The 23,387-nt window shown below is 42.6% G+C and overlaps 1 protein-coding gene across 3 annotated transcripts in view; it reads right to left on the bottom strand.

Moving 5' to 3' along the window:
* Positions 1–1,418: 1,418 nt before the first annotated feature.
* The window catches only part of LOC133631012 (transient receptor potential cation channel subfamily M member 1-like), a 39,406-nt gene continuing 17,437 nt past the window's right edge, over positions 1,419–23,387 (bottom strand). For 2 of the 3 annotated variants that reach the window (XM_062022944.1, XM_062022953.1), the window contains 18 exons: positions 21,671–21,841; positions 21,276–21,410; positions 17,792–17,842; positions 17,540–17,680; positions 16,102–16,131; positions 15,729–16,021; positions 15,424–15,652; positions 14,668–14,799; positions 14,451–14,591; positions 14,240–14,368; positions 13,876–14,127; positions 13,572–13,746; positions 12,925–12,945; positions 12,696–12,840; positions 8,100–8,302; positions 7,893–8,025; positions 7,499–7,833; positions 1,419–4,537 (listed from right to left, as the gene is read on the bottom strand). In XM_062022944.1, the coding sequence (XP_061878928.1) occupies positions 4,035–4,537; positions 7,499–7,833; positions 7,893–8,025; positions 8,100–8,302; positions 12,696–12,840; positions 12,925–12,945; positions 13,572–13,746; positions 13,876–14,127; positions 14,240–14,368; positions 14,451–14,591; positions 14,668–14,799; positions 15,424–15,652; positions 15,729–16,021; positions 16,102–16,131; positions 17,540–17,680; positions 17,792–17,842; positions 21,276–21,410; positions 21,671–21,841 (3,219 nt within the window). In that variant the 3' untranslated portion in view covers positions 1,419–4,034. Of the gene's footprint in view, positions 4,538–7,498; positions 7,834–7,892; positions 8,026–8,099; positions 8,303–12,695; positions 12,841–12,924; positions 12,946–13,571; positions 13,747–13,875; positions 14,128–14,239; positions 14,369–14,450; positions 14,592–14,667; positions 14,800–15,423; positions 15,653–15,728; positions 16,022–16,101; positions 16,132–17,539; positions 17,681–17,791; positions 17,843–21,275; positions 21,411–21,670; positions 21,842–23,387 lie in introns of those variants that run through there. The other variant, XM_062022964.1, reaches the window with a different exon arrangement.

Here is a 23,387-nt window from a genome sequence, read left to right on the forward strand (position 1 = left end):
TTTGCATGTTCTCCCCGTGACTGCGTGTGTTCCCTCCGGGTTAGGGATGATGTTTGATTAGAAATTATCGAGTTCGAGCCTATTATCGAATCCTCATATCGAACCGCTTCCTTATCGATTCTCTTATCGAGTCCAGATAGGTTGTTGTATATGGGGAAAAAAACACAATATTTGGTTTAACAAAAGCTCACTTTTAATATATAAGAAAAAAATAAAGTCTAATAAATAAATATGGACTGTTACCCCCCTAAAAAAATAAAATAAAATAAATAAATATTGACTGTTGTTACCCAAAGTATATTAAGTGGGATTTTTCAGAAAAACAAATATATACAGTAACACAAAAACAACCTGTCTCTGTGATCACTATAGGTGTATAAATAATAATATAGTGTTAAATAAAATCAGTCCCTTGGGCACAAAACTGAAAATAATACAGCTCTCCAAAAAGTGCACTTCTGCTGCTTTTTGACATAACTGTTTGTTATGATGCTTTGACATTTTTGCACTTTATTTCTTTATTGAAAGAAAATTCTATGAGGAGAAAAGTTGTTTGCAAATGTGGTTACAATGCTAAAAAATGAAAAGTTAAAGCTAAAAAAAGAAATACACTTTATTGAATTAACATTATTTCTTTATAGGGGGAAAGATGTGATATGAGCTAGGGAATATAACAACTACACTACCCAGCATGCAACGGGAGTGACGAGCATGCGCGGTAGCCCCGAAAAGTGTTGTTGCATGTCGCCACCCGGCAGCTAAGAATCAATCAATCAATCAATGTTTATTTATATAGCCCTAAATCACAAGTGTCTCAAAGGGCTGTACAAGCCACAACGACATCCTCGGTACAGAGCCCACATACGGGCAAGGAAAACTCACCCCAGTGGGACGTCAATGTGAATGACTATGAGAAACCTTGGAGAGGACCGCAGATGTGGGTACCCCCCCCCACCCCTCTAGGGGAGACCGAAAGCAATGGATGTCGAGTGGGTCTGACATAATATTGTGAAAGTCCAACACATCAGCGAAAGTCCAGTCCATGGTGGGGCCAGCAGGAACCATCCCGAGCGGAGACGGGTCAGCAGCGTAGAGATGTCCCCATCCGATGAACAGGCTAGCGGTCCACCCCGGAGCAGAGTAGAAAAGAAAAGAAAAGAAACGGCAGATCAACTGGTCTAAAAAGGGAGTCTATTTAAAGGCTAGAGTATACAAATGAGTTTTAAGATGGGACTTAAATGCTTCTACTGAGGTAGCATCTCTAACTTTTACCGGGAGGGCATTCCATAGTATTGGAGCCCGAATAGAAAACGCTCTATAGCCCGCAGACTTTTTTTGGGCTCTGGGAATCACTAATAAGCCGGAGTTCTTTGAACGCAGATTTCTTGCCGGGACATATGGTACAATACAATCGGCAAGATAGGCAGGAGCTTGACCGTGTAGTATTTTATACGTAAGTAGTAAAACCTTAAAGTCGCATCTTAGGTGCACAGGAAGCCAGTGCAAGTGAGCCAGTATAGGCGTAATATGATCAAACTTTCTTGTTTTTGTCAAAAGTCTAGCAGCCGCATTTTGTACCATCTGTAAGAATGAGGTTATGAGCATGCTGTGAAAGTAAACGTCAAGAACTCAGCCAACACGCCTCGTCTGCATTATTTATAATTAGACAGACAACACATATACAGTGTGATTTTGTTTTGTTTACAAGGAAAGAAAAACAAAAGTTAAAAAAGGGAGATCAGGGTTTCCCACACATTCATTTATTTGTGGCGGCCCGCCACGAAAGAATTACGTCCGCCACAAATAAAAAAAAAAAAAAATTGTCCTCTCCAGCTTCTCAGGCAAATCATATAGTTGATGTAGATGCCCATATCGGCTGTTCAGATTTACTTTACAAAAGAGAAGTGTAGGATACTTCTCTTGTTGCCTTATTTGTATTTGACTTTATTAAATGTATTTATATTAGAAACACATGTGTATATAACAAAGGGTGCAAAGTCTGCAGGCAGTAGGAAACACATGGTTAAGCGTGGGGAGTAAAACTGATGACAGTCTAAAGTTCAAGATTTTTGGAGCTCTTTGTTCAGTGGATCAGATGTTTGATGAAGCTCTGTGTCTATCTACCACCACTACTGTTTTCTTTTTATTTGTTACTGACTGTGGCAGGACACCTCTGCCTCTGTTTCACTTTATGTTGCTGGTAAATAATATGGTTGTAGTAGTAGGCTAAAGTTAAATTATTTAGTTTGCACCAATTAAAGGGGCAGAGCTTTGAGACATTTTAGCTTTTATATTTTATAAGATATATTTTTTGTAAGAATCACAATTAATACATATATTTCAGTGAATAACTTATTTTTCAAATCTGTTTTTAAATATGTACATAAAGTGTTGTAATTATATTGTAAAATGGATGGATGGATGGACGTTTAAAACAAAACTGTTATTATTAATTAGTAAGTATACATTTTTTTAGCCTTTTTAGAGAAAATCATATCATTGTAGTAAATTATGCAAATTACTCGATGATGTTATGGTGACCACGCCCATAGCCACGCCCCCACCGCCACAGGTATCTTGGCAGTTTATGGGAAACACTGGAGATATATGTTGTGTATATATATATGTATGTGCTGTGGTTGCTTTAAGAACGTTGCGACAGCTGCCGTAAAGGAGGTGCGTTGCTAGCCTGGTTGCTATGTTACCGGTTGGTCGTAAAAGTGTTCGTCATGTGTTTGTACCCTGCTCAAATCTCTCAGTAAAGTTATTCATTGGATTATACCTTTTGTTTTGAACTTTATTACACCATTGTTTTTCCTGCTTTCCCTATCTGCGCCTAATGACTGAGCTACGTGACGTCATTTCATGTGATGTCCCACGGGGCATTTCTGGTCGGGACGGGATTCGAATAAAGAACCAACTCTTTTTCTTTACTATAGTGGTCTCGATAACGGACTCGGTTCTTTTCTTATCGAACAACCGGGAAAATCGGTTTCGAGTATCATCCCTACTCCAGGTACTCCGGGTTCCTCCCACCTCCAAAGACATGCACCTGGGGATAGGTTGATTGGCAACACTAAATTGGCCCTAGTGTGTGAATGTTGTCTGTCTATCTGTGTTGGCCCTGCGATGAGGTGGCGACTTGTCCAGGGTGTACTCCGCCTTCCGCCCGATTGTAGCTGAAATAGGCTCCAGCGCCCCCCGCAACCCCGAAGGGAATAAGCGGTAGGAAATGGATGGATGGATGGAATATTACAGTATATGTAACAGCTGCAGCATAAAATAGAGAGTAGATCCAGCAGAAAATAGACATTATAAACAAAGAGGTAGCTAACATAGAAGGTGTCAGGTAATAGACCGATATCATCTAATGCTGTATGGCGAGTGATTATACAGCTGCATGGAGTGCGGAATGAAGGAGTTCTTGAATCGACGAAGGAGCCTGTTGGAGTATGAGCTCCGCTGTCCCTCAGTTGTCTGGTGGAGTGGGTGGGCAGGATTGTCCATGATGGTGAGCAGTTTGTCCAGTGTCCTCCTGTCCCTCACTGACACAAGCGCCTCCAACTGCGTGCCAGTAGTTTGGCCGGATCAGTTTATCAATCTGGTTTGAGTCCATTTTGCTGGTGCTGCTGCCCCCAACAAACCACTGCAAAGTACAGGGCACCGGCCACAACAGACTGATAAAAGATCTCCAACAGCTTGCTGCTCACATTAAAGGACCAAAGCTTCCTCATGCCCTTCTTGCCATTATATTCTTACCAGTGACAGAGCAGGAAGAGGCTAGGAATTAACATTTTCCATGTGCTTATTCACACAAAATGCACAGCTCTTAGTGTTATATAGTGCATATAGGGAGGGTGGTGTCGACATAAACGGACTCATTTATTTTATAGAGATAAAAATTGCTGCCACTTTTTAGTCATAATAACGCGGTGGGTTGTCGGCATAAACGGGACCCGCTGAATCGGGCCCCACAGAGCAGGAAGACTGAAGATGCTTACAAATATGAACGTTCAAGTCCTGCTGACCTTTGACTAGCTCGGGTCCTCGCCCTCGCCGCCCCCAAACGCGGACACCAAATCGGCGACGCTGGCAGCCGAGCGAGGCGCGTCCGTCCTTTGTGTCCGGCCCTTCTTTGGGTTCACGTTGAGGCTTTTGGAGCGCAGTGTCGGGTACGTCCTGTCCTCGTTGTCCTCCTCGGGCTCCTCCCCCTCGCCGTTGCCGTGGGGACCCTGTGCCAGGCGGTCAGGCGTCTGCCGGAGGGCGGGGCTACACATCAGGCTGCTCACGGATCCTTTGTCAGACACGTGGGAGGACAAACACGGCGTGACCCTTGACCTCTCCAGCGGGAAGGAGACCACCGCCTCCAGTCTAGCGCGTCCTCCCGCCGTCTCCACGGCGACGGTCTCAGGTGATCTGCGGTCCTGCTCGCAGGGAGAGATGAGGATGTCCACGTTGGACAAAGACTGACTTCTGTCCCGCACTTGGTGGATGCCCAGAGTGGCGCCCGCCTCCTTGACGGCCACATGGGCGTCACCTGGACACAGGAAGTGAAAAGCTAAGAGCTAAGATGCTTTCGTTTCCATGGTGACCAATCAGAGTGTGACGCTTTGGGCACCTACAGGTTAAATTCAGAATCGATTCAACATGATTCTCGATTCAAACTGATTCTCGCAATGTAATATTTGGTATAATAATTCCAATACAACTTTTTCAAAACAGGTTCAAAGGCCTACTGAAAGCCACTACTACCGACCACGCAGTCTGATAGTTTATATATCAATGATGAAATCTTAACATTGCAACACATGCCAATACGGCCGGGTTAACTTATAAAGTGCAATTTTAAATTTCCCGCCACACTTCCGGTTGAAAAAGCCTTCGGAGGATGACATATGCGCGTGACGTAGCCCGGGGAACAGAGGTATGCCTTCCCCATTGAATACAATACAAAAAAGCTCTGTTTTCATTTCATAATTCCACAGTATTCTGGACATCTGTGTTGGTGAATCTTTTGCAATTTGTTTAATGAACAATGGAGGCTGCAAAGAAGAATGTTGTAGGTGGGATCGGTGTATAGCGGCTGGCTGTAGCAACACAACAAGGACTACTCACTTGGATAGCAGACGCGCTAGCCAATGCTAGCCGCCCACCGGCCACCGCACGGATGATCGGGTGAAGTCCTTCGTCACGCCGTCGATCGCTGGAACGCAGGTGAGCACGGGTGTTGATGAGCAGAGCAGATGAGGGCTGGCTGGCGTAGGTGGAGCGCTAATGTTTTTATCATAGCTCTGTGAGGTCCGGTTGCTAAGTTGCTAAGTCAGCCTTAGCGTCGTTAGCAACAGCATTGTTAAGCTTTGCCAGGCTGAGATCTATTAACCGTGTAGTTACATGTACATGGTTTAATAGTATTGTTGATCTTCTGTCTATCCTTCCAGTCAGGGATTTATTTATTTTGTTTCTATCTGCATTTGAGACAGATGCTATCACGTTAGCTCATGCTAAAGAGCTTCGTCGATGTATTGTCGTGGAGATAAAAGACACTGTGAATGTCCATTTCGCGATCTCGACTCATTTTGAAGAGGATGTAGTATCCGAGGTGGTTTAAAATACAAATCCGTGATCCACAATAGAAAAAGGAGAGAGTGTGGAATCCAATGAACCAGCTTGTACCTAAGTTACGGTCAGAGCGAAAAAAGATGTCTTGCACTGCATTCTAGTCCTTCACTCTAACGTTCCTCATCCACAAATCTTTCATCCTCGCTCAAATTAATGGAGTAATTGTCGCTTTCTCGGTCCGAATAGCTCTAGCTGCATTGAAAACAATAGGAAAATATGAGGGAGTGAACAACTGACAAAGTCACGCAGTACCGGTAGGGGCAAGGTTTTTTTTTATCAGAGACCAAAAGTTGCGAACTTTATCGACGTTGTTCTATACTAAATCCTTTCAGCAAAAATATGGCAATATCGCAAAATGATCAAGTATGACACATAGAATGGATCTGCTATCCCCGTTTAAATTTAAAAAAATCATTTCAGTAGGCCTTTAAGGTTTCTGGTTTCATGGAGATGGCCTAAAAATGTATTTAAAAAAATTGATTCTTATTAAAAAAAAACGTGAACATTATATATATATATATATATATATATATATATATATATATATATATATATATATATATATATATATATATATATATGTAAACAAACGTCATTGGTGGATCTACACCTGACTTTCACTGTAATGATACCAAGTACAGGAGCGTATCTAATTGATACTACTATGATTACATCGATATTTTTTACTGTCACAAAATCTTTTTTCCTTTTTTAAAAATTCATATTATGTTTATTCACTCAGGAAATATGTCCCTGGACACATGAGGACTTTGAATATGACCAATGTATGATACTGTAACTACTTGGTATCGGATCGATACCCAAATTTGTGGTATCATCCAAAACTAATGTAAAGTATCCAAACAACAGAAGAATAAGTAATTATTACATTTTAACAGAAGTGTAAATAGAACATGTTAAAAGAGAAAGTAAGCAGATATTAACAGTAATTGAACAAGTAGATTAATAATTCATTTTCTACCACTTGTCCTTAATAATGTTGACAAAATAATAGAATGGAAAATGACACAATATGTTACTGCATATGTCAGCAGACTAAATTAGGAGCCTTTGTTTGCTTACTTACTACTAAATGACAAGTTGTCTTGTATATTCATTATTTTATTTAAGGACAAACTTGCAATAAGAAACATATGTTTAATGTACCTTAAGATTTTTTGTTAAAATAAAGCCAATAATGCAATTTTTTGTGGTCCCCTTTATTTAGAAAAGTATCAAAGTACCGAAAAGTATCGGAATACATTTTGGTACTGGTACCATAATATTGATATCGGTACAACCCTAATATATACATATATACACATATACATATTATATATAGATATATGTATATAAAAAAATATATATATATTTTAGGGCTGCAACTAACGATTAATTTGATAATCGATTAATCTGTCGATTATTACTTCGATTAATAATCCGATAAAAGAGACAAACTACATTTCTATCCTTTCCAGTGTTTTATTGAAAAAAAACAGCATACTGGCACCATACTTATTTTGATGATTGTTTCTCAGCTGTTTGTACATGTTGCAGTTTATAAATAAAGGTTTATAAAAAAATTTTAAAAATAAAATAAATAAATAAATTGCCTCCGCGCATGCGCATAGCGTAGATCCAACGAATCGATGACTAAATTAATCGCCAACTATTTTTATAATAAATTTTAATCGATTTAATCGATTAGTTGTTGCAGCCCTAATATATATACACATATACAGTATATATAATTGTTTAAAAAAAATTTTTCATCATTATTTGAAAATTATCCATCGATTTATAATCGGGATGAATAAGAATCGTAATTCGTATTTGAATCGACTTTTTTTGTTCACCCCGAGTGACCAACATGTCCTACCCTGGTCCACGTTCACCCCTCGCCTCTCCGGACTCCCGCCCAGGGAGGTCCCGTCCGGGTCGGGCTCCAGCTGGTAGCGGTACAGGCTGCAGCCGTCGGCGCTGTTGATGCTGCCGCGTCGCAGCAGAGCGCCGCCGTCGCACATGGACGAGCCTCTGGAGCGCGTGCGGGCCAGCTCGGCCCGGTCGACGCCCGCCAGCTTTTCCAGGGCGTTCATCATGCGGCCCGAGAACTCCTCCAGCTGCGCCAGGCGCAGGTCCACCGTCTGCAGCGACGCCTTCATGGAATGTTCCCGCTCGTTGACCTCCTCCAGACGCATGAACATGTTCTCCACCCTGTGGCGACGCACACACGGGCGCCAATTTTAAGCGTTTCACCTCGGAGGACGGCTCACCTTTCGCAGGTGACTCTGATCCTCTCGTTGTTGGACGACTGCTTCTCGTCGTCTTTTTGGCGGAAGTATTCGTCCACGCACTGCTCCTCGAACTCGTGAAGACTCTTCAGCTCGTCCGCACTCAGCAGCAGCTCTGCAAACACGCACGTTCGTCTTCACGCCCTCGCCTACACACGGTGGAGCGTACGCGGCGATGACGAGTCTTACGTAGGCGTCTCTGGCGGTCGTCGCGGTCGCCATCCTGCCGGCGACGGCATCGGCAACACAGCCTCTTGAGGACGATGAAGATGTGCGGGAAGACGATGAGCGGCGGCGGCAGAATGGGCCGATCGTGGAAGGTCATGATCAGCTGGTAACGCTGGAACTTCCACACCTGGTTTGAGATGGACTTCACCTCGAAGAACGTGTTGCTGTGGACGCACACGCAGGACATTTGTGAGGACAGTTAGACCAGTGTTTTTCAACCACTGTGCCGCGGCCGTGAGATACAGTCTGGTGTGCCGTGGGAGATTATGTAGTTTCACCTATTTGGGTTAAAAATATTGTTTTGCAAACCAGTAATTATAATCCGCAAATAACGTGCCGTTGCTGTGTAGAACTCGGCAGAATAACCACGTAATACTCCATGTCAGTAGGTGGCACGGTTGGGAGAGTGGCCGTGCCAGCAACCTGAGGGTTCCTGGTTCAATCCCCACCTTCTACCAACTACGTCACGTCCGTTGTGTCCTTGAGCAAGACACTTCACCCTTGCTCCTGATGGGTCGTGGTTAGGGCCTTGCATGGCAGCTCCCGCCATCAGTGTGTAAAAGTGTGTGTGAATGCGGAAATAGTGTCAAAGCGCTTTGAGTACCTTGAAGGTAGAAAAGTATAACCCATTTATCATAACCCATTTTAATTGCTTTGTAAAAGTCGGAATGTGTCGGGTGAGACGAGGCATACCAAAGACTATCGAGTCATACCAAAGACTATAAAAATGGGACCCATTACCTCCTCCCTGCTTGGCACTCAGCATCAAGGGTTGGAATTGGGGGTTAAATCACCAAAAAATTATTCCCGGGCGTGGCAACCGCCGCTGCTCACTGCTCCCCTCACCTCCCAGGGGGTGATCAAGGGTGGGGGGTCAAATGCAGAGAATAATTTCGCCACACCTAGTGTGTGTGTGTGTGACAATCATTGGTACTTTAACTTTGTGATCACAATATGCAGACCACAGCGGTAGGCAGCGTGCAGGTAAATTTGTGAACACTACCAGCGAAATGTACTTACCTGGAATTGTATAATTGTATTTATTTTGGAGAAAAAAATTATGTAAACTACTGTAAATTAACTTGTTTTTTTTATCTGCTTTTGATTGAAAATGGTATGCTTAAACCAAAAATGAACAAAAGAGAAAGGAAAAGGCAATGTCTACTCAAGATGAAAGTAAAACTGAACTGGCTACAAAGTAAACAGAAACAGAATGCTGGACGACAGCAAAAACTTACGGCGTCCACAAAGTGCACACGTACATGACATGCCAATCAACAATGTCCCCACAAAGAAGGAGAGCAACAACGTAAATAGCCTCGCTTGCTAACACAAAGCCGGTGGGCGGAATAGCGCTCAAAGGAAGACATGAAACTGCTACAGGAAAACATCAACAAAACGGGAAGGGCCACCTAAATAACAGCGCAAGACAAGAACTAAAGCGCTACACACAGGAAAACACCAACAAACTCAAAATAAGTCACGACGACCTGGTGAAGTTTCATTTTTTAACGTTTTCTGCTGATGGTGTGCCTCCGGATTTTTTGTTGAAACAAATGTGCCTTGCCTCAAAAAAGGTTGAAAAACACTGAGTTAGACAAACTGTGAGGACTTTTTCAATGAGCTGAGAATATTTGGACAAATTATGAGAACACTAGGACAAACTAATGATGTTTGGAAAAACTAAGGACATTTACCGTATTTTCCGGACTATAAGGCGCCCTCAAAACTCGACAGTTCGCCTTATAACCCGGTGCGCCTAATGTAAGGAATACGTTTGGTTGAGCTTACCCACCTCGAAGGTATTTTATTTGGTACATGGTGTAATGATAAGTGTGACCAGTAGATGGCAGTCATACATAAGAGATACGTGTAGGCTGCACTATGATGCCAGTATGACTCAAGTAAACAACACCAACATTTTATATGTTCCATTGAAAATATAGAACATTACACACGGCGCTCAAAAATCCATCAAAATGTTTTAGTACGACTTTGGTAAGCTATGAAGCCGCACCGCTTGATGGATTGTACTGTGCTTCAACATAGCAGTGTTATTATGCTGTGTGTATAAGGTAAGACATTATTTGGTGTTTTGTTTCGCAATATTATGAAAAAGCCACTTTTCTTACCTTCTGGTACCTGCTGATCTGTATTTGGGATCTGCATAAATCCTGAAAAATTGCACGCGTCCGCCTTTGTAGTCTGCACCGACGCTGTAGTCGATAAGCTTCTTCTTTTTCTCTATCTTCTTGTTATGGGACATTCATCCTCCGCTGTTGCCATTTTTGTTATAAAGTAGTGTAAAGTTCTTACTTATATCTGTCAGTAAACTCGCCATGAAAGCGCTAAAACATACTGGTATAGTGAGTGAACATTATTCACCCAAGGAACTTTAGTTATTAGAGTTCCGGTCGGACGTTTTTTCATGGGACACATTTCCGTTGTTGTTTCCGGATGAGGAGATGCTGCTCCTTTATTGATTTAAGTAAAGTCTGAATGTCATTAAAACACTTTTGACACTGAGAACATATAAACAAACTGAGGACACGAACATTTGAGAACATATAAACAAACTGAGAACACTTGGACAAAATAAGGACACTTGAACAAACTGACAACATTTGAACGAACTGAGAACATATAAAACTGAGGACATTTGGACACACTTAGGACACTTGAACAAACTGAGGACACTTGGACTAACTAAGGACACTTGAACAAACTGAGAACATATAAACAAACTGAGAACACTTGGACAAACTAAGGACACTTGAACAAACTGAGAACATTTCAACGAACTGAGAACATATAAACAAACTGAGAACATTTGGACACACTTAGGACACTTGAACAAACTGAGGACACTTGGACAAACTGAGAACACTTGAACAAACTGAGAACACTTGGACAAACTAAGGACACTTGAACAAACTGAGAACATTTCAACGAACTGAGAACATATAAACAAACTGAGAACATTTCAACGAACTGAGAACATATAAACAAACTGAGAACATTTCAACGAACTGAGAACATTTGGACACACTTAGGACACTTGAACAAACTGAGGACACTTGGACAAACTGAGAACACTTGGACAAACTAAGGACACTTGAACAAACTGAGAACATTTCAACGAACTGAGAACATATAAACAAACTGAGAACATTTGGACACACTTAGGACACTTGAACAAACTGAGGACACTTGGACAAACTGAGAACACTTGAACAAACTGAGAACACTTGGACACACTTAGGACACTTGAACAAACTGAGGACACTTGGACAAACTGAGAACACTTGAACAAACTGAGAACACTTGGACAAACTAAGGACACTTGAACAAACTGAGAACATATAAACAAACTGAGAACATATAAACAAACTGAGAACACTTGGACAAACTAAGGACACTTGAACAAACTGAGAACATTTCAACGAACTGAGAACATATAAACAAACTGAGAACATTTCAACGAACTGAGAACATTTGGACACACTTAGGACACTTGAACGAACTGAGAACATATAAACAAACTGAGAACACTTGGACAAACTAAGGACACTTGAACAAACTGAGAACATTTCAAAGAACTGAGAACATATAAACAAACTGAGAACATATAAACAAACTGAGAACACTTGGACAAACTAAGGACACTTGAACAAACTGAGAACATTTCAAAGAACTGAGAACATATAAACAAACTGAGAACATTTCAAAGAACTGAGAACATATAAACAAACTGAGAACATATAAACAAACTGAGAACACTTGGACAAACTAAGGACACTTGAACAAACTGAGAACATTTCAAAGAACTGAGAACATATAAACAAACTGAGAACATTTCAAAGAACTGAGAACATATAAACAAACTGAGAACATATAAACAAACAGAACACTTGGACAAACTGAGAACATTTGAACAAACTGTTGACATATAAACAAACTGAGGACATTTGGACACACTTAGGACACTTGGACAAACTGAGAACACTTGGACAAGCTAAGGACACTTGAACAAACTGAGAACATTTGAACGAACTGAGAACATATAAACAAACTGAGAACACTTGGACAAACTAAGGACACTTGAACAAACTGAGAACATTTCAACGAACTGAGAACATATAAACAAACTGAGAACACTTGGACAAACTAAGGACACTTGAACAAACTGAGAACATTTCAAAGAACTGAGAACATATAAACAAACTGAGAACACTTGGACAAACTAAGGACACTTGAACAAACTGAGAACATTTCAAAGAACTGAGAACATATAAACAAACTGAGAACACTTGGACAAACTAAGGACACTTGAACAAACTGAGAACATTTCAAAGAACTGAGAACATATAAACAAACTGAGAACATTTGAACAAACTGTGGACATATAAACAAACTGAGGACATTTGGACACACTAGGACATACCGAGGACACTTGGACAAACTCACAACACTTGGACAAACTAAGGACACCAGGACATACCGAGGACATTCAGACAAGCAATTGGGACTTTTGGACAATTTTGATAGGTGACCTACTTGAAGACGGCGATGAGTAAGTTGACCAGCAGGATGTTGGCCACCAGGAGGTAGCAGGCCATGATGGCGGGAGTCAGCCAGGCTCCAGGGATGCAGGGAGGAAGCTTCTTCCCGTCTTCATCGTATAAGTTGTCTCCACATGGAGCTGACAACACGAACGCACACACATCCTGTTAGGCTGCTGCTAAGCAGTTATTGTGTGCTGTTTCGTTACTAAAGTGATGCTTACGGTTGATCTCCATGGCGTAAACTGAGTGTCAAGAGGAAGTAGAACATGAGCAGTCAGACAGAGATGAAGAAGAAGACACACAAAAGCGACACGACACAACAAAGTGTGATTCTTATTGGCTGTAAGTGTTGTGACTTGTCGGGAAGTTAACATATGCTGCCCCCTGCTGCCTTGGAGTGTGATATAGACAATAACACATTTTTGCTGTGTCTCTAATCGAACACTTCTATCAGTACACTTCAATAAGTGTACTCAGTGCACATATTTGGACAGCGTTTCATTACTCGTTGCATAATACAAAATTTACCCGCTTCTTTTTCTTCATTCCTTTTAAATGCTGAATTGCGAGCACATGAGTTAATTGTGTACAGACTATTTTGGCCATTTTGAGGGCAACATCCAAGCACCAACACTTTTTAGTGTCACCGCTCTTTAAAAAACTAAATCTAAGTACGCAAGTGCACGTTTACAGTCACAGCTTGTGTGTGTTTGTGTCTGTGTGTGTATTGAGTCATCAGATGTCACTTTGCTTTCTCAATGCCTTCCATTTCCAACAATCTGCTCCATATGTCTTTGAAAACAAAAGTGCACACAATCCAGAACACTGTTGAACTGACCGGAAGTCTTACTATGAATTCTAGTCTTACGGTCTATGGAGTCTGCAAACACCTCGCCGTAGATCATCCAGTACGGCATGTAGAAGATGTTGCGAGCCAGGCGCCATGTGGGTTCCTCGTCCGGATGCAGGATGGCCTGCCGGGCCACGCCGAAGCTCATCAGGACCACCAGCATGATGACTACGAAGTACAGCATGTCGATCATCTGCGGACCGTAGAAGACGATCGTCAACGACTGAACTCTTGAATTTTATGCCAATACCAGCTTCCTTCTTTTGGCATAATTACACTTTCCCTTTTCTTAGAATGTCAAAGGTAAGGTGCATGGGCCTACCATCTTCCCAATCATCATCACGTATGGCCCCAGGTACTTGTTGACCCCGAAGATGTCGAGGACGCGGATGTACCAGAAGATGATGTCCACGCAGTAGATAACGCGGCCATAGCCCATGTAGGGCTCATTCTGCAGCCTCAACAGCAGCCCGAGCAGGAAGACACAGATGGCCACCAGGTCTGTGATGTTCCAGTAGTCCTCCAGCCACACGTTAATCTTCTGCTTCAATTTGCCCGGCTCCGACATCAGGATCTGAGGGCACGGATAACTCTAACAACTTATTTTCTATTCCATTGTTGGACTTTCCGTCTGGTTATGAATCTGGGCTCTTTTAGAACAAGAACGGGTCTTGCTCAGTGCATACCTGTCGGACTTTTTCCAGGCCCAGTGTTATGATATACGAGATGACGATCCACTCCTGAAGGGATGGCCATCGCTCCATCTTGACTAGGATGATGTAGTTGTACAACGAGAGGTAGGCCAGGTAGCAAATCTGAGGGTCACATGAGGACATGTCACTGAGGCATCACAAGTAAATGCTGATGTGACTGCTGAGCGATATGAAGTGGACTTACAGTGTTAAACCAGAACTTGGTGAAGGGGGCGTTGTAGAACTCATAGATCTGACTCCCAATGGGAACCCTCTTCCTGCCTTTCTTCAGGTTTTCTTCCTCATCTCCTTTCTTGGATGTGGTGTCCATGTTGGAGATGGCATCCTGGAACAAAGTCAACGTCACTCGAAGTAGGGGGGAGGGAGTTGGAAGGAAACAGTCAGCCTTCTTTTCATCCTACTTTGCAGGACTTGTTGTCTTCTTCTTTGCTTTTGCTGCCCTCATTCTCTTTAGAGGAGTGATACGAAGCTTCGTCTCCGATACGGAACTCTAGGAGGAGGATGGCAGGGGGGAAAACGATTCCTAAAATCACCTGCAAAAAGACAGAAAGGTCAAAGGAAAATGTGGAAAAAAGGGGAAGAACCTGTTGAACCTTGTGACGAGGATGGGTATTGTACAGCAGCTAACATTGCGGTTAGAATTCTCAGGACATTCAATCGATCGCAACTGAACTGTTTGGTTTGTCTTAGAAGACATTTCCCCTTCTACTTCAAGTAGCCTTCATTAGTTAATGCTCATTAACTTACAAACTTTTGTAGATTTGTCTTAGACTTGGATCGGTCAGACAAGAGCTGATCGATCTGACCAGATCTGATTTAGTCTTAGACTTAGATCGGTCAGACTACATCTGACCAATCTTACCAGATCTGATCTAGTCTTAGACTTAGATTGGTCAGAATAGATCTGACCAATCTGACCAGATCTGATCTAGTCTTAGACTTAGATCGGTCAGACTAGATTTGACCGATCTAAGTCTAGGAGCATGAACTGGTAACGCCTACTTGGATGAGAGGCAAAACGTCTTCTAAGACAAAGCAAACAGTATAGTTGCGATCCATTGAATGCCCTGAGTATACAATGACCTGGATGAATTCGAACATCTATAGACCTTGTGGTTAGAACTTTCTGAGAACTGTTTTGACCATGTGAGTGTTACCTTGAGGCTGTTACTCTTGCCCATCCTCAGACATCCCATCCACATGTCAGTAAGCAACATTTGGCTGCACGTGTGGGCGATGAAATCTCGATGTTTGGCGGCCACTGCCAGCTTCAGACAGGTGGAGTTGCTCCAGTTCTTCAGCTCGTAGGTCAGCAGCTTCATGGCCACCTGCTCGTCGCGTTTGTACGACTGGTCGAGCAGCTCGTAAGCCAGCTGCCCGAACTCTCTGCGGACACAATACAAGAACACACGAGGACTTGTTATCACTTCTGCCATTCCTCATCCAAAAAGAGTGGTCTCACCTGGAGTTGTTCTCCAGATCCTGGTAGATGTCATCCACCAGCTCGCTTTGGGAAGACTCGTGGGCCATGGCCTTGTAGAGCTTGCAGGCCACTAGAGCTTTGGCCATGGCCTCCTCCCCCCGCTGCCACAGGAACAGCGCCATCTTCTGGCGCTTCATAAGCACGGCCCACACCATTAGCTCGTGGAACGGGTACTGGAAGCGACTGACCTCGGGGTCGTCCACATCGATGTCTACCTCTTCCTCTTTCTTCTTGTTCTTCTTGCCTTTACCTTTGGGACGGGGCTCGTCATCCTGAAGTCCACCAACCAGGATGTTATTCCCTTCCTTTTCCACTTGATTCTATAGACAGTCCTTGGAATAACAACACTTACCTCCATCCCCAACAGTTTCAACGCTTTTGGCTGAAAGAAAAAAACATCTCAGTTGAGTTGAAAAGGGTCATTCATCTAGGTCAGGGGTTTCAAACTAATTTTTATCGAGGGCCACATCGCAATTATGGCTGCCATTAGAGGGCCACATGTAACAGTGAATATATATGAATATAAACGTATAATAGCCTTGTTACACAATTTGCAACGGCCACTGTTTTTGATTATAATATTTATCACAGATTGATGGATAACTTTCTTTGAATTCTTAAGTCAAGATGACAAGCAGATATTTAAGTCTTTGTTTTAGATAACCAAACAAGGAACACTAGATAATATTAACGTTCTGTCAAAATAGAAAGAAAAAAAATACATTTATCCAGAAAGTGCTTTTTATTTCCAGCCTTTTGCAGGCCACATTAAATCATTGTGGTTTGTGCAGCCCTTTGAGACATTTGTGAATAAGGGCTACATAAGTAAACTTTGATTGATTGATTGATAGAATGACATGGCGGGCCACATAAATGATATGGTGGGCCACATTAATGACATGGTAGGCCACATAAATGATATGGTCATCATCATCATCGGTAGTCACTCGAACGAGTATGACGATCCTCCTGGTAGGGGTGTATCCCTTTATGGAGGATGCCTGTGCGTGACTTTGTTTAACGTGTAGAGACTGGTGCATAGACATTCACCACACGATCCTTAACAGAATCGGGTCAGGGTCCAGTGGCATGGAGTCCAAGACGACTGGGGACCCTTTTCTACTGCAGCCTTTTTCCGCCATCGCAGCCGTTGTGGTAGTTCTTAAATCTACCGTCTTCCGCCTGCTCTGCCGTTGAGGTCTTCACCTTATCCCTGGCTAGGGGGCAGTCAGGTACTAGGCCTTTGCCAAGGGCCACCTGGGGTAACAGTAGTAAAGGGGTTAACCTCCTAGTGCCCCAAGACCCCATAGAGGAGCCTCCACTGCCGGATGCACTTTAACGTCATGCCCAGGACAAGAAAAAATGATATGGCAGGCCACATAAAATGACAATGTGGGCCACTTAAATGACGTGGTAGGCCGAATAAAATGACATGGTGGGCCACTTAAAATGACTTGGCGACCAAATCAAATGTGAAGAGCCACATTCAAATTATGTGGCAGACAATGTTAAATGATGTGGCGACCACATAATATGACACATTTAGATTATGTGGCGTGCCTTGTTAAAATGATAAGACGGGCCACTATGAAATGAAGTGGTGGGCCACGATAAACTGATGTGGCGGAGCACATAAATTGATGTGGCGGACCTCCTAAAATGACGTGGCGACCACGTAAAATTATGTGACGGGCCACTTGAAAATGACGTGTTTCTTCTCTTGTAGGACAAACGTCCTTCAGGACTTGACTGAGTTGAGAAGAAGTTAGTGAAAGCTTAGTCTTGCTCACCCTCTTCAGGCCGTACAAGTTGTTGTACAGCGTCCTGAAACTCTTCCTGGTGTAATTGCAGCGATAAGCTCCGCCCATCAAGAACTCCAGCACCAGCCCGATGTCGATCAAGGTGATTTGGTAGTCCGGAGGCAGGTTCCCCTGTAGAACAAGCCACGTAACCAAGGTCCTTAAGCGTTGAATCTCAGGACAATCCAGAATTCTGTCAATCACGCCAATGCCGGTCAATCCGGTCCAGTCCTGTCAACTCACCTTTTTTACGTCTCGCACCACAAAGTGCAGCGTGTTGGGGGGTCCGAGCTTCTGCAGGTCGCAAAGACAAACAGGAAATAGGGCATTAGGTATACAGGCTGTGTCTCAAATCGAAAGCCCACACTTCAATAAGTACACAGTGTACCGTATTTTTCGGACTATAAGGCGCACTTCAAATCCTTTCATTTCCTCAAAAATCGACAGTGTGCCTTATAACCCGGTGCGCCTAATGTACGGAATAATTCTGGTTGTGCTTACCGACCTCGAAGCAATTTTATTTGGTACATGGTGCAATAAGTGTGACCAGTAGATGGTAGTCACAGATAAGAGATACGTGTAGACTGCAATATGACGCCAGTAAACAACACCAAAACTTTAAATGTTCCATTGAAAATAAAGAACATTACACATGGCACTCAAAAATCTGTCAAAATGTTTTAGTATGACTTTGAAGCCGCAACGCTTGATGGATTGTCGGCCCATTACGGCTACCGTAGTCCATACTTGCCAACCCTCCCGTTTTTAGCGGGAGACTCCCGTATTCAGCGCCTCTCCCGATAACCTCCCGGCAGAAATTTTCCCCCGACAAACTCCCGGTATTCAGCCGTAGCTGGAGGCCACGCCCCCTCCAGCTCAATGCGGACCTGAGTGGGGACAGCCTGTTCTCACGTCCGCTTTACCACAATATAAACAGCTTGCCTGCCCAATGACGTCATAACTGTAGAATGATCGAGGGCGAGTTCTTGGTTTCTGATGTGGGTTTATTGTTAGGCAGTTTCATTAACGTCCTCCCAGCGCGGTAACAACACACAACAACAACAGTCACGTTTAGTCTACCGTAAAGCAGTTCGTCTGCCGTAAACAGCAATGTTGTGACACTCTTAAACAGGACAATACTGCCATCTACTGGATAGCCTCCAGAACACTGAAATTCAAGTATTTCTTTTATTTATATGTATAATAAAATAAATATATATATATAGCTAGAATTCACTGAAAGTCAAGTATTTCATACATATATATATACATATATATATATATATATGTATATGTATATATATATATATATATATATATATATATATATATATATATATATATATATATATATATATATATATATATATATATATATATATGAAATACTTGAGTTGGTGAATTCTAGCTTAAATATATTCCCCTCTTAACCACGCCCCCAACCACGCCCCGACCCCACCCCCCAACCCCCACCTCCTGATATCGGAGGTCTCAAGGTTGGCAAGTATGCCGTAGTCAGAGATACAAGTATTACTATGGTGTGTATATAAGGACCGCAAAATGGCACCCATTAGCAGACATATTATCTGGCGTTTTGTTTCATAATATTATGCAAAACCAACTTTTCTAACCTTCTGGTACCTGCTGATGTGTATTTGAGATCTGCATAAGTCCTGAAAATTTGCGCACGTCCGCCACTGTAGTCCGTGCCGATGCCGTAGTCGATAAGCTTCTTCTTTTTCTCTATATTCTTGTTATGGGACATTCATCCTCTGCTGTTGCCATTTCTAATATAAAGTAGCGTAAAGTTCAAACTTATATCTCGCTATGGATGCGCTAAAGACTAGTGAGTTTAGTTATTAGAGAGTTCTGGTCGGACGGTTTTTCACGGGACACATTTCCGGCGTTGTTGTTGCACTAGTGAGCCACGGATGAGGAGATGCTGCTCCGTTATTGATTTAAGTAAAGTCTGAATGTCATTAAAAAAGTTAGTTCCATCTTTTGACACTTATTCGCTACACCGCTACAACAAAGATGACGGGAAGAAGACGCTGTCGAAGGTGAGCCACGTAAATAAGTCCGCCCACAAAACGGCGCATCCTGAAGCGACTGCCAGAAAGCAACTTTGAGATGATCTGTAAAACATAATCCATGCAACATTTTGACCAAGGAACCACCATTACATGTTATGTAGACCACAAGGAAGTGTTTTACATTTAGGAAAAAATCATAATATGACCCCTTTATTGCGCCTTGGTTACGGTACTTGGTTCCTGAGGGCGCACCTTTTGACCGTCCCAAATGGATGATTGTCGTTATCCAGATCCCGGCAATCACCATTCTTCTGCTTCTCTCCCATTCTACGAACGCACTTATTTACTCAAAATGCTAAGTTCTAAGTACGGAAGTGCGCAAGTTGAGTGTGTCAATCACGTGTCACAGCTTTTTCGAGATGATGGATGTTAAGCTGCTTGTCGGAATGAGACAATGGACGTTAAAGCTAAAAGCTTTTGTTGTTGCAGTAAAAAGCGGGTTATATCTTAAATGTACATATGAAATGTTACAGTATACATTGTAAGGATTTAACCTTTTAATGCTGTAATCTGAATGAAGTTCACATCCGGCACACAACTGTCACGAGTACTCGCTGCAATCCTTCTATTTATTACAGGCCCCATATATGGAATATACACTATATTGCCAAAAGTATTTGGCCACCTGCCTTGACTCACATATGAACTTGAAGTGCCATCCCATTCCTAACCCATAGGGTTCAATATGATGTCGGTCCACCTTTTGCAGCTATTACAGCTTCAACTCTTCTGGGAAGGCTGTCCACAAGGTTGCGGAGTGTGTTTATAGGAATTTTCGACCATTCTTCCACAAGCACATTGGTGAGGTCACACGCTGATGTTGGTCGAGAAGGCCTGGCTCTCAGTCTCCGTTCTAATTCATCCCAAAGGTGTTCCGGTCAGGACTCTGTGCAGGCCAGTCAAGTTCATCCACACCAGACTCTGTCATCCATGTCTTTGTGGACCTTGCTTTGTGCACTGGTGCACAGTCATGTTGGAAGAGGAAGGGGCCCGCTCCAAACTGTTCCCACAAGGTTGGGAGCATGGAATTGTCCAAAATGTTTTGGTATCCTGGAGCATTCAAAGTTCCTTTCACTTGAACTAAGGGGCCAAACCTAACTCCTGAAAAACAACTCCACACCATAATTCCTCTTCCACCAAATGCAGTCCGAAATGTAGCGTTCTCCTGGGAACCTCCAAACCCAGACTCGTCCATCAGATTGCCAGATGGAAAAGCGTGATTCATCACTCCGGAGAACGAGTCTCCACTGCTCTAGAGTGCACTGCGTCCCACGCTTTGCATTGGATTTGGTGATGTATGGCTTAGATGCAGCTGCACGGCCATGGAAACCCATTCCATGAAGCTCTCTGCGTACTGTACGTGGGCTGATTGGAAGGTCACATGAAGTTTGGAGCTCTGTAGCAACTGACTGTTCAGAAAGTCGGCGACTCAGTTTACATGGCCTACCACTTGGTGGCTGAGTTGCTGTTGTTCCCACCCATGGATGGGTGGCCAAATACTTTTGACAATACAGTGTATCATATGCAAATGTACGCCAATATGCAGCTAAGCTAAGCAAGGCTAACATACTTCTGGTTCTTGGCAATTATCGATTGAGAAAATACGCTACCACTGGATCATGTGACTGTCTCACCGTGTTGTAGAGCTCCTCCAGACGAGGGATGGTGAGGAAGTGATGGATGTTGACGCCATTCTCGATGAGAAGCTTCACAAAGTCCACTCTGTCCAGGACGAGCGCGTCCATCATGGCCTGCTCCAACGAGTTGACCTGCGGCAACATGGCCGACAACATCCAGTCAGGTCATGTTGACAGTTTGCGGTGTGGATGAGCAAGTTGAACAGGTTAAAAGCTACATTCACAGAATTACGAATGATTAATAAGTGTGTGGGGAAGCCGGTCCTGGCACACCCCGCTTCGCTGCAGGTCCGCAGGCCACGCCCCCCCCCACAAAGTGTAATAATTCCACTTTGCTTCTAATGAGAAATATTTGAAGGTTAGTCAAAGGAGGTGTTAAGTTAGTTTAGTACCCAGCTAAGCAGCTCCAGCTTCCTGGGGTCCGTCTCCTCGGGTGGCTCCGGTTTGCTTTTACCGGCTTTTCCTTTTTTTCCTCTGGCTTTTCCTTTGGCCGCTGCTGGTGCCGCCGCCGCTGCCCGCTGCACCGACGCCGGACTCTTTGGATGCTCACTAAGCTTCACTGGCTGAACATAAACAGCACACACTTTTGATAATGATAATGACGGTAATTGTGATGATGATGATGACAATGTTGGTAATGGTGATGTCATGGAGATGATGACTGTAATGATAATGGTGATGGTAATGTAAATTTGTTATTGAGATGATGTATTGGTTATGCTGATGCTGGAGGAGATGGTAATGGTGATGTAATGGAGATTATGGTAACAGCAGTGTTTCCCACACATTCATTTATTTGTGGCGGCCCGCCACGAAAGAATTACGTCCGCCACAAATTATTTATTTTTTAATTTTTTTAAATTTTTTTGTCCTGTCCAGCTTCTCAGGCAAATCATATAGTTGATGTAGATGCCCATATAGGCTGTTCAGATTTACTTTACAAAAGAGAAGGGTAGGATACTTCTCTTGTTGCCTTATTTGTATTTGACCACTACTGTTTTCTGTTTATTTGTTACTGACTGTGGCAGGACACCTCTGCCTCTGTTTCACTTTATGTTGCTGGTAAATAATATGGTTGTAGTAGTAGGCTAAAGTTAAATGATTTAGTATGCACTAATTAAAGGGGCAGAGCTTTAAGAGACATTTTAGCTTTTATATTTTATAAGATATATTTTTTGTAAGAACCACAATTAATAAATATATTTCAGTGAATAACTTATTGTTCAAATCTGTATATAAATATGTACATAAAGTGTTGTAATTATATTGTAAAATGGATGGATGGATGGACGTTTAAAACAAAACTGTTATTATTAATTAGTAAGTATACATTTTTTGAGCCTTTTTAGAGAAAATCATATCATTGTAGTAAATTATGCAAATTACTCGATGATGTCATGGTGACCACGCCCATAACCGAGCCCCCACCGCCACAGGTATCTTGGCAGTTTATGGGAAACACTGGTAACAGTAATGGTGATGGTGATGTAATGGAGACGGTGGTAATGGTGATGCTGATAGTGATGGAGATGGTGATAAAGATGTTGATGGTAATGTAATGGTATTGTGATGGTGATGCTGATTGTGATAGTGATGGTGATCGTGATGGTGACGATGATGTAATTGAGATGGTGATAAAGATGATGGTGGTGATGGTAACGTGATGGTAATATAATGGTGATTGTGATGGTGATGTAATGGAGATGGTGGTAATGGTGATAGTGATGGAGATAGTGATAAAAAATGTTGATGGTGACGTAATGTAAAGGTATTGTGATGGTGATGCTGATTGTGATGGTGATGATGATGTAATTGAGACGGTGATAAAGATGTTGGTGGTGATGGTAATATAATTGTGATTGTGATGGTGATGTAATGGAGATAATGGTGATGCTGATAGTGATGTAGATAGTGATAAAGATGTTGATGGTGACATAATGTAATGGTATTGTGATGGTGATGCTGATTGGGATGGCGATTGTTATTGTGATGGTGATGATGATGTAATTGAGATGGTGATAAAGATAGTGGTGGTGATGTTAATGTGATGGTGATAGTAATGGTGATGGTGATCGTGTGATGGTAGCTGGGATGGTGATGATGATGGTA

This window comes from Entelurus aequoreus, linkage group LG02 (assembly GCF_033978785.1).
Source record: "Entelurus aequoreus isolate RoL-2023_Sb linkage group LG02, RoL_Eaeq_v1.1, whole genome shotgun sequence".
NCBI lineage: Eukaryota > Metazoa > Chordata > Actinopteri > Syngnathiformes > Syngnathidae > Entelurus > Entelurus aequoreus.